General features: G+C 48.0%; 1 protein-coding gene across 3 annotated transcripts in view; it reads left to right on the top strand.

Annotated features, from left to right (window-relative positions):
• The window catches only part of eps8l1b (EPS8 signaling adaptor L1b), a 12,594-nt gene extending 1,131 nt beyond the window's left edge, over positions 1-11,463 (top strand). The window contains exons 2-19 of one of the 3 annotated variants that reach the window (XM_080517274.1): positions 580-627; positions 714-872; positions 966-1,115; positions 1,226-1,302; positions 2,401-2,513; positions 2,806-2,861; positions 2,961-3,090; positions 3,172-3,260; positions 3,331-3,405; positions 4,663-4,811; positions 5,669-5,813; positions 6,423-6,475; positions 6,563-6,665; positions 7,692-7,817; positions 7,896-8,046; positions 8,936-9,101; positions 9,188-9,320; positions 11,148-11,461. In XM_080517274.1, the coding sequence (XP_080373400.1) occupies positions 607-627; positions 714-872; positions 966-1,115; positions 1,226-1,302; positions 2,401-2,513; positions 2,806-2,861; positions 2,961-3,090; positions 3,172-3,260; positions 3,331-3,405; positions 4,663-4,811; positions 5,669-5,813; positions 6,423-6,475; positions 6,563-6,665; positions 7,692-7,817; positions 7,896-8,046; positions 8,936-9,101; positions 9,188-9,320; positions 11,148-11,234 (1,983 nt within the window). In that variant the 5' untranslated portion in view covers positions 580-606 and the 3' untranslated portion in view covers positions 11,235-11,461. Of the gene's footprint in view, positions 1-579; positions 628-713; positions 873-965; positions 1,116-1,225; positions 1,303-1,593; positions 1,880-2,400; positions 2,514-2,805; positions 2,862-2,960; positions 3,091-3,171; positions 3,261-3,330; positions 3,406-4,662; positions 4,812-5,668; positions 5,814-6,422; positions 6,476-6,562; positions 6,666-7,691; positions 8,047-8,935; positions 9,102-9,187; positions 9,321-11,147 lie in introns of those variants that run through there. The other 2 variants (XM_080517273.1, XM_080517275.1) reach the window with 2 other exon arrangements.
• The last annotated feature ends 36 nt before the right edge of the window (positions 11,464-11,499 follow it).

Below are 11,499 nucleotides of genomic sequence, written 5' to 3'. Positions count from 1 at the left end.
GTAGTCGTAGTCTTAGTCTTAGTCTTAGGCTTAGTCTTCTTTTTCTTCTTCTTAGTCTTAGTCTTAGTCTTAGTCTTAGTCTTAGTCTTAGTCTTAGTCTTTGTCTTTGTCTTTGTCTTCTTCTTCTTCTTTAATCTCTGCACTATTTACTACAGTGTGTATTTCTCACACCCAATTTGTGAAGTGACCTGTTGAACAAAATGTGTTTTTCTCAACTCATCACAGTGAAGAACATCTCGACTCACGACATGAATGTAGACGTCCTATACGTACCTAGACGTCATATACGTACCTATTCTAATCTAATACGCCAGTGACTTCACGAACACATGAGGGTAGTTATGAATAACTTAGTTGAAACGCGTCGGATTAAGTGATTCCAGATGATAATTGACACTAATTTCCCACCGGGAGGACGACAGATCCTCGGTTCCAGCCTGCTGTGATGTAATTCCACGTTGCTGAAGCAGAAACAAGAGTCACACGTCTTTTTTTATTGGAGTTATTTCGACACGAACTTTCTTCACACCTGTAAACACATTCCTTTGCGGTGCAACATTCCCGCGTTTCCTCCCCCAGAGAGGTGAAAGCAGAAAACCCCCAACGATGACGCGACACCTTGTGACCGTGAGTTTGAACCGGCGCCGGACGTTCCGCAGCGGCGAAATCCCGCCGTTCCATCGTTTCCTCACCGGTGTCTCTTTATTCGGCAGCACCTGCTGACATTCTCGCTGCAGGACGGAGACGTCCAGAGCGTGGAGGAGGCTCAGTCCCGTCTGTCCGTCTTGGCCGAGGAGGGAAAGCTGTGGAGCCAGCGGATGTTTCTGGACGTCGGCGCGGCGGCCATTCACCTGCGGGACCTACTGACCCAGGTGAGCGACTCGACGCTAACGGGCCCTCGGGCTCCCGCCGCCTCGCTCGCCAAAGAACATTCCTTCCACACTCGCCTCTGCTTTCTGGCGCAGGACGAGCTGGAGCGGTACTCTTTCAGAGACGTCTACCGCTGCGACGCCATCGGCGACGAGCGCCACTTCTCGTCCCTCCTGCAGCTGGTCTGCCAGGCCGCCGACCACGAGAAGCCTGACATTCACTTCTTCAGCTGTGACACGGTGAAGGTGAGTAGCGAGCGGCACGACCGCGACTCGGACGGCCCGTCTGAGTCGCGGTCGCCCGTCGGGTTCAGGTTTTACAAGTGACGCCACTTCCAGATTCCTGTCCTCTGCAGGCAGAGCGGATCTGTGACGACATCACGAGCGCCGCCTCGGCTTCCTCCCGGGGCGAGACGCCCGCCGACGCCCTCAGGTGCGGTCAGTGTCACGGTCACGGGCCCCCACCATCGGTGGGAAAACAAACAAAAAAAACTCATGGAACTGGCTCTCACGGTGGATGATCGGACGATGTTCCTAAGCTTTCATGTCTCTGTTTGTATTGGTGGTGTATGGGAGGGAGTGGGTGGGGGTGGGGGGAGGAGGGGGGGGTGGACTGTCACATAATAACAAACATACAGTGCAACAAAAGCGAGATAAAGAATCGACATTCAGGAAGGTTTCCCATTGAACTGTTTGGTTTTTCGCCTCGCATGATACCAGCACGTCTCATTTTCCACTGAGTCCTAACAACCGTCCACCTGCCTGCCTGGGAGAGCGAGGCCAGTGTAAACAGCTGACAGAGAGAGAGAGAGAGAGAGAGAGAGAGAGAGAGAGAGAGAGCGAGCGAGAGACTCGTTTTACAGGTTCCTACATAGCTTAAGAAGGTGTGACGGCGATAACAAGGCCATTGTGACAGCGAGGCGTAGAGGGCGGCGGAGGGATGACACGGCGTGCGGATCACTTGCTGTTAGACGTTTCCCTGTGAAGGACGCGAGACCAAGACACGTGTGGTAAGACCAGAGTCACGGTTGGCTTTTTTCTCTGCGTGCCCGGACGTTAAAAACGGCCTTCGGTGTAGTTTTCATGACGTGTCGGGATGCTGTAACGCCGTGGGCGTGGGCCGGGGAGCCGTGAGAAGTATCGGGGTTTGGACTCACGGTCAGTGTCGGTTCTCATCCACGGCGTTTAAAAGCCGTCTGTTGTCGGGCGGCTCTCGTGGGGCGGTACACGGTTACAGCCATGAGTAAGCACAATGGGCTGTTTACTCTGCTTTCATGGCGGAATAAGGGCTGCGGGATTGAATTGTCAGAGGCGTCCCGCCGTTGGCTTTGTCTGAGCGCGATTCAGACATCAAAGATCAGCTGGTATCGTCCGTCAGACGGGAGGAGGCCCGTCACTCAGCGACTTGACTGTTTGACTCGGCTCTGGGTGGCGGGCGTTTCCCGCGACGGTGCTGAGAGATCAGTGACATCATCCTCATCACCTTGTAACCCGCGGACCTGGACCGCTCTTCTCTCCCCCCCCCCTTTAGTCTTCCTCAGGGCGGCCGGGAGATGCTGGACCCCTACGACGTACCGAGCCACCCCGTGGCCCACGCTCCCAACCCCCCGCCGGCCAACCCCCCGCCGTACCCCGGACTCCGAGGTGAGGAGAGGAAAAGCCTCCTGTGTTATGTGTGTGAGTGCATGTTTGATCACGATGAGAAGGTGAGACGAAGGAGAGGCGAGAAGTCGGTGATCAGGATTTAGGTTCGAGAGGCTCGGAGGAGCACAGTGATGGCTTTGTGTGTCTGGGGAGGGGGGGGGGGGGGGGGGGGGGAGGGGAGTAGGGAGGGGGTTCAGGGGTAAAAGGCAGCAGGAATGCTAAATGTACGAAGGACCAAGGAGCGATTGAACGAGAGCGGGTGCACTGATCCCTCGCTCTCTATCCTCCACAGCGAACGGTGTGACCGGCGGTGGCGACATGTCTCTGGTTCGGGCCGAGAGAGAAGTGGTACGCCTCCTTCGTCGCCTCCGCACAGCATTCCCGCCGTTTCTCACGTCCGCGCGGCTGAATAAACAGAACTGGTTCTGCTTCCCCCCCCCCCCCCAGGGGATCCTCAATCACTGCTTCGACGACATCGAGAGCTTCATGGGGAGGCTGCAGCAGATCGCCGAGGCCACGAGCGTGCTGAACCAGAGGAAGAAGAAGAAGAAGAAGAGCAGAAAGCAGACGGCGGAAGGTAAAACCCGAGAGAGATCTCGTGACGCGCGGCGGCTCTGCTCTGATTACTGACGACCGCCACCATCTGTGTCGACAACAGACGACTTGCTCACGGCAAGGGCCCGACCGCCGCCGGAGGAGGACTTCGTCGACGTCTTCCAGAAGTTTAAGTACTGCTTCGGTCTTCTGGTGCGTCTTCGCTCAGGTGGCGTCCCCGTCGCTCAACAACGCATATTAACTCCCGCCGTTCCTCGTTCAGGCCCGTCTGAAGTCCGCCATCGCCAATCCGTCGTCCGAGGATCTCGTCCACCATGTGTTCAGGCCTCTGGATATGGTGAGTCATAACAGACGTCCACAAAGGCTGGTACATCTCAAAATGTGTCTCGCCAAGCAACCCTGGGGGGCAGATCAGCAAAGATAAAACGTCGAACTGCTGGTGTCAGCAAGTAATACGCTGAGATCCATTTTCATAGTTTCCCCTCGTGAGAGTGACGATATTTCTTTCTGAGATGTGACTGGCGATACGGCGAAAACGTGCGTCATGTGAAAGTTTGATGACATTCTTCAGCAAACCTGCCAGAAACTACACGTTGCTCTCATTGTTTGCGCAGGGCAGCTCCCAACAGCCTCACTGACACGCCAATCAACCATAAATGCAGCATGTGTTTGAGCATTTGGACGTTGACACACGGTTCAGTACAAACATTTATATCAGAGCTTTAGCCGTAACTTGTTGTTTCAGAACTCTACCCAAACAGGCAAACATGAGGCTAGTTTGGATATATTCGTCCTGTATCGTTCGTGCAGACCGAGAAAGAGTCCGACTCCGGCTGTTGCACACATTGCGTTTACAAAAGAGGCAGTTCAGGCTGATTCATTTTCAATATTTAGAGCAACTAATTGGTTAAATATTAAGATTTTCCCGTGTGAATCAATCATAACAGGCGTGTTTGATTTGCGTGAACTGGCACCCCTGAGTGAAGACAGGCCCCGTAATGGTGTTCGGTGAGAAACCTGCAAGAACGAGAGAAGAGAGACGACTCCGGTATCGAGAGAAATGAAGAGTCAAAACAATCAGTTAGCTTGTACGAGGGCAGAGGAATGAATTCACCTCACAGCTGAAGTTCATCGATCTGCAAAGATCTTCACTTCGCTGCCCACTTTTATTCCCTAAGTAGGCGCTTCCATTCTCATCCACAGATACAACAAAGCAGATTAACACTGGCTCTCAGGCCTGTGTGTATATGTGTGTGTGTGTGTGTGTGTGTGTGTGTGTGTGTGTGTGTGTGTGTGTGTAAGTACACTTCTATGTGATCCGCGAAAGTAGACGGGACCTTGAAGACGTCTCAGAGTGGTTACAGTCAAAATATCTTCCCGTGGTTCAACACAAACATGCACGAATCAACGACGACTTACAAAGTGTTAATTCCCGTTATACCAACTACTAATAATTAATATAAAGTACAAATTTACTTAACAAATGGGAATGGGACTGGAAGCAGACCGAACATCGTCTGTTCCCCTTTAAAACCTCCGCCGATCGCCGGATTTCAAAACGGCAGATTAAAGTGACACTGACTTCTTTGTGCAGATGGTGAAAACCACGGGGGGGCCGGGCCTCGGGGCCTCGGTTTCCAGCCCCGCCATGACCAGCTCCGCTATCTCCCTGCTGCAAAGCAACCTGAGCGAGCAGGAGAGGGCGCTGTGGACGTCTCTGGGCCCCAACTGGACACATCCTCTGTACGTAGGACCCCCAGAACCTCAAACCTCGACGAACACACTCATCTCTCCCTCTAACACTCACTCTCCACCTGCATGTTTTATATATCATAATAGTATTCAGAAACTACGCTTCAGGAGGCAATTTACCCCATTTTACACTCAGTCTCGTTACTTTACACACGAGACAGTAGTCTTTTAGAAAAATAACTGCATTTCCAGTAGAGATAAATGACTGATAAAGAGCTAAATAATCTCACATGACCTGAATTGTTAAGTGACGACGAAGAAGAAAGAAATAGTTTTGTATTGAAATCCATTCTGATTCTCCAGTTGTCTGCAACCTGCAGCTTTTTTGGCTCTTCTGCCTCCCTGAAGCGTTCACGAAATGATACCTAAGTTTATATTTGATCTTGTTTTCATTGTATTTACACACACAAAGTTGACTTTTACCTCTTAGCTAAAAAGGGCTTTTAGATAAAAACACAACTAAAATGTTGTAAATGGGGAAGAAGAGCTGAAACGTCAGGAAATGGTGTAAGAAAATGGCTGAAACAGCTTTGGAAAAAAAGGTTTATTTATATAAAACTTGTTAAAATGTACAGATAGGCTTAAAAAATACTGAAAATGAAGATTGAAACCTCTAAAAGCAAAAAACCAGCTGGTAATTAAAATGTTTACCATCCAAAACGATAATTGAAGCTTTTTCTGTATTCTCTATTCTATCACTATCTCTTTTTATTATTATTTTGAAGGGTTAACATGATTATAACTAGATCCAGATCCATTGTGTGTGCAGCTCGGAACAGAAAGCCACAGCAGTGGGATGAATGTTTGAAAGCAGAGGCTGACGGCGAGGTTCGCCGATGTTTCCTCAGCTCTCAGCTCAAAGGGCCCGTGGCGCCGTACACTCCCGTGTTCCAGGGCGGCTGGAAGCCGGAAGCCTTGAGGCCCGACGGGCAGGTTTGGGAGGATCCGGTGGAGTCACAGCACAAGTATGAAGCCTACCTGGCGAAACAGGAGGTATGAAACACCCGTGGGAGACGCGCCGATGGGACTGTGTGAAAGTGCAACACACCAGTTTGATGTAATAACACACACCGAAAAGCACAAATACAAAGTGGAGGACTATGTTGTGCTGATGAAGAACTAACTCTTAAATGAAAAGCTTTGAATTATCTCCAACAATCATTGGAGTTATTGCAAAAAAAAACATTTTTTTTAAAAGGGAGTAGGTAAATGAGAAATTCATATATTTTCCACTTTGCACAGACTCTTGCATGTATTTACACTTCACATACAACATTTTTTTTTCCCACATCATGCACCCTGTTCTCCTCCCACTCCGTGTAAACCTGTTTTAAAGCGATTCCATTAAACATAATTGCTCAAACTGAGAACGAAGACGGCATTTCCACTGAAACGGCCTGCAGGCTGCAGTCACACCACTCAACTAATTTGTTCTCTCATTACCGTTTCGTTGTAGACTTTTAAATTCTTTGCTATGATGTTGGAAATCATCTGTCCTCAATGATCCAGTTGCTCCATTTGTTTTACTTTCTGACAGAAGTTGTGTTTGCGTTTCCACATCTGTGACCGTCGTCAGGCTGACTCTCTCGTCTTTCTCTGCAGCAGCAGCAGCCTCACCCGCTCGGCCACCCAGACATCCGCGTCAGCGATGAAACGTGGGTCATCTCAGGCATGGGAAGCAAAAACCCCTCGACCCCGAACTGCTTACAAAACTGTTGTCTGTCCCCCCCCCTTCACCGCAGAGACGGGCCGTTCCAGGCGTCGGACAGGATGTACAGCTGCAGCTACGACTTCAACGCCAGGAACGCCAGCGAGCTGTCGGTGCAGCAGGGGGAGACGCTGGAGGTGAGGCACCGGGAACAATCTGCACACTTAAAGTCCTGGTGAAATGTAAAACACTACTTTGCAAAAAAAAAAAAAAAAACGATAGTTGGGGTTCTACTGATAAGGTTCCTCCGACTCTGCCCCTCCACTGTTGTCGCATAACAAAGTTATTTGAATTTTGAATCTCCAGCCGAGGAAGTCGGGGGAATCCTTCTCCTTCGTGGGCCATTGTGGGCGGAGCCTATGTGTGACGTCACGAGTTGTGCAGATCTGGATCTGTTGTGTTTATATCGGCTTGTTTCCTCTTAAATATCCAAGTTTTAACAGTGTTTTTAAGTTATAGTCGGTGTTTTATGAGCCTTGACGAAAGATTGAGCCTGGAAGAGACCAGAGAGGAGGAAAGGAGCACGGGCGGCGGGAGCGGCTAGCGGGAGCTGCTAGCTCGAGCGGCTTGTAGACGATCAAGTAATACCTGGACTCGTCTTCGGTGATTCCGCGGATTTGAAACGCCCGATGATGATGAAATATGGTTCAATTCAGCCTCTTAGTGGTCAAAACTCTGATCCTCCACAATGTAAACACAACTTGGGCGTGTGCACAACTCGTGACGTCACTCTATTATTGTCAGAAGCGAAAATAGCGCCGTTTATCAGCTATTTTCTCACAGATTGCCGCGTTTTAACATTTTACCCTTCAGCCAGCTAGCATAAAAAATGTCCCTATAGAAGCGACAGCCAGAGTGTTTTGGAGGTGGAATTTTCATTTCACTGGGACTTTAAAGACAACCTCTCGTCCTTTCAATAAGTCAGTGAGTCTCTTGACTTTTCACACGTAGATCAAGGATTTTATTGTTTAATTTTCTTCATGTTTCAATGGAGCAGTGGTTCAAAGACTGATACCGTGTGAGTGCGTGTGTCTCGTGCTCTCACATTTGAGAGCTGGAATTGTAAAGTTGTTTTGTAACATTGTAAAGCTAGAGAGCGACTGTACGGCGACGCCACGTGAATAACGCGGAGGTGCCGACGGCGCCGCTCCTCCGTCCGGCAGGTGATCGAGTCGTCCAAGCGCTGGTGGAAGTGTCGCAATCGGTTCCAGCAGATCGGGTTCGTCCCCTTCAACATCCTGGAGCCGCTGGAGCACGTCGAGAGCCCCACGGCCAACAGGGCCCCCAGTGTAAGACGCCGCCACCCGCCGCCGCCGCCTTGCACACCGAGGCCCGAGCTCACCTGTCCTCCTCCTCCTCCTCTGCAGATCCCCGCCGCCCCGCCTCCCCCCACCTCCAGCCTGTCCGTGGTCCCGCCGAGCCCCCCTCTCCTGGGCTCCCCCTCACACTCCCCCCAGCGCCCGCGCAGCTTGCCGCCCTACGGCCATCACATCCCGGCGCCGGAGGACTCAGACAAAGGTATCCGACGTGTTTCCTGACTGTTTTACATTGTAGATTTTCACTGAACACATCAAAGCTATGGAGGAACACATATGGGATCATGCAGCAAAGAAAGAAGTGTGAAATAATTTACTATTCTTTAAAAATGTTTTCGCTTCTTCAAAATTGACCTCCTCTGGAATCAGGAGGTCGTCACCTGAAATGGTCTTGGAGTGTTTGTGTGTTTAAGTGTTGAGTAAATAAACGACAGGAAGCAGATGCGATGGCGTGTCGCTGCACCACGCTGAGACTCTACACCAGTGTTTTTCAACCACACTGGTGTTTCCGCGAGATCTCGTCAGGTGTGCCGAGGGAAATTATCCAATTTTACATTTTTTTCTAAAAAAAAACATTTGCTCTCACAACCGACAGTGTGTTGCAGAGTAATGATGTATAAATACTCTTCGCCACTAGAGGGCAGCACAGAACTTTGCCGGTGAAATGTAAAGTGACAGACGTCAGTGTGGTTCATCTCCACCTCCTGCTACCATCTTGTATCAAAGTACTGTGTCAGTGACAGTGATGGAGAAGTTTTTGAAAAGGAAGAATGTGAACCAGGATCTCAGCTCTTCATCCATCAGGTCCAGGTTTCACACTGAGGGAGGCACTATTAAAAAAAGTCCTTGCTTTCTGGATTTACTGGATTCCTGTTGATAAAACTTTGATGAGAAAGACTTTATATTGTTAATAGAGGCTACAGAGTTTAACTTTTTCCAAAGAAAAAAGTGTGTCTCGGCTCAAAAAGGTTGAAAAACACTGGTCTACACTGTAAATAGTCATGAAGGAGGAACATTGAATGAGGTGTGTGTGTGTGTCTGAGGCCGGAGCTTCATGTTTTCTCGTTGTCGTTGACGTGACTCCTCCTCAGTCATGCTGGTGAACGACGAGCTGCTCCACAAGCTGACCAACGGGAAGGCCAACCTGAACAAACCTCTGGTCATCCCTCGGTCGGCCGACACCTCCGTCCCCCTGGACTACACCTCCCCTCCGGACGAGGTGGCGGAGTGGCTCCGGGGGAAGGGCTTCAGCGAGCCGTGAGTCCCCCCCCCCCCCCCCTTCCCCCCCTCCAGACCGGCCTGTTCACCCGTCCAGCTGAGAGCTCTCACTTTGTGCCCCGCAGGACGGTGTCGTGTTTGGGCGTGCTGACCGGAGCGCAGCTCTTCTCCCTCAACAAGGACGAGCTGCGAGCCGTGATCCCCGAGGAGGGAGCCCGAGTGTACAGCCAGCTGACGGTGCAGAAGTCCCTGCTGGAGGTGAGGAGCCAGGAGCCACGCCTCCCTCCTGGACACCACCATCACCTGGACCTCTTATAAACTCCACCTGGTCTATGGGGTTATATTCGTGCCAAAATTCTGAGCGAGCGATGGGAAAATTTGAGCGCAAAAAAATTTATCGTGCAAGCACTAATAGCATTTTGAAGAAATATTTAAATTGCACAAAGAAAAACTTGAGATTGTGCTCAAAAATCATTTCTGCGCTCAAATTCTTCCTCTGCGCCGGCGTTGAATTCTGATTGGTTACTTCGGATTCTGGAAGAAGAAGAAGAAGAAGAAATAGTAGTAGAAGAAGAAGAAATAGAAGAAGAAGAAGAAGAAGAAGAAATAGTAGAAGAAGAAGAAGAAATAGTAGAAAAAGAAGAAGAAATAGTAGAAGAAGAAGAAGAAGAAGAAATAGTAGTAGAAGAAGAAGAAATAGTAGAAAAAGAAGAAGAAATAGTAGAAGAAGAAGAAGAAATAGTAGTAGAAGAAGAAGAAGAAGAAATAGTAGAAGAAGAAGAAGAAGAAATAGTAGAAGAAGAAGAAGAAGAAATAGTAGAAGAAGAAGAAGAAATAGTAGTAGAAGAAGAAGAAGAAGAAATAGTAGAAGAAGAAGAAGAAATAGTAGTAGAAGAAGAAGAAATAGTAGAAGAAGAAGAAATAGTAGAAGAAGAAGAAGAAATAGTAGTAGAAGAAGAAGAAGAAATAGTAGAAGAAGAAGAAGAAATAGTAGAAGAAGAAGAAATAGTAGTAGAAGAAGAAGAAATAGTAGTAGAAGAAGAAGAAATAGTAGAAGAAGAAGAAGAAATAGTAGAAGAAGAAATAGTAGAAGAAGAAGAAGAAATAGTAGAAGAAGAAATAGTAGTAGAAGAAGAAGAAATAGTAGAAAAAGAAGAAATAGTAGAAAAAGAAGAAGAAATAGTAGAAGAAGAAGAAATAGTAGTACAAGAAGAAATAGTAGAAAAAGAAGAAATAGTAGAAAAAGAAGAAGAAATAGTAGAAGAAGAAATAGTAGAAGAAGAAGAAGACGAAATAGTAGTAGAAGAAGAAGAAATAGTAGTAGAAGAAGAAGAAATAGTAGAAGAAGAAGAAATAGTAGAAGAAGAAGAAGAAGAAGAAATAGTAGTAGAAGAAGAAGAAATAGTAGAAGAAGAAGAAATAGTAGAAGAAGAAGAAGAAATAGTAGAAGAAGAAGAAGAAATAGTAGAAGAAGAAGAAATAGTAGAAGAAGAAGAAATAGTAGAAGAAGAAGAAGAAATAGTAGAAGAAGAAGAAGAAATAGTAGTAGAAGAAGAAGAAATAGTAGAAGAAGAAACAACCTGGAGGGAAAACATGTTGTAATCCAGGTTCATTATCTTTAGTTTTCCTTATTTCTGTTTTCCCTCGCAGTTTGTTTTTCCCTCTTCTTCTTCTTCTTCGTTGGTTATGAGGAACTTCCAGAATCCGAAGCAACCAATCAGAATTCAACGCCCGCCCTAAATGTCTGTGATTGGTGGACAACTTGTGTCTGTCACAGAGCTTTGCACAGTTTGGGCGAGCGCAGGTGGAGAGAGAGAGAGACACAGAGAGAGAGAGGTTGAGCGCAGAGGAAGAATCTGAGCGCAGGAATGATTTTTCAGCGCAATGTCAAGTTTTTCTTTGCGCAATTTAAATATTTCCTCAAAATGCTACTAGTTGCACAATTAATTCTTTTGCGCTCAAATTTTCCCATCGCTCGCTCAGAATTTCGGCACCAATATAAAACCCCGTACTGGTCCAGATCGTCCCGCCGCCTCAAGACGAGTTCATAAACTCAGCCAGACTCTTTTATTTTTCTCTCTGCAGGACGCCAGAAGAGCGACGGAGCTGGAGGCGGTCATGGAGAAGCAGAAGATGAAGGTGGACTCCGAACTGCAGAGCGGCACCTTGTGAAGGGTCGCGGTCCTCTGGCACATCTGCAAACATCTGCAGCGGGACGCCGTCGCTTCAAGCCAAAGGAAATGAGAAACTTTGAAGCTTCTACTGAATTCACATTAAATATTTCAACACTGAAGTGCCGTAATCGAAGCGCATGATCATTTAAATGTAAATAGCTCTAGTGCTTGTATTTATCCATGCAACGTGTCTTTTATTCAGTGAATAACTTTCAATGCAAAAAAAAAAAAGCCAGCAGACAATAAAAGTTCAAATGATGGGA

This window comes from Blennius ocellaris, assembly GCF_963422515.1.
Source record: "Blennius ocellaris genome assembly, chromosome: 21".
Classification (NCBI taxonomy): Eukaryota; Metazoa; Chordata; class Actinopteri; order Blenniiformes; family Blenniidae; genus Blennius; species Blennius ocellaris.
This window is presented reverse-complemented; position numbering and strand designations above follow the sequence as displayed.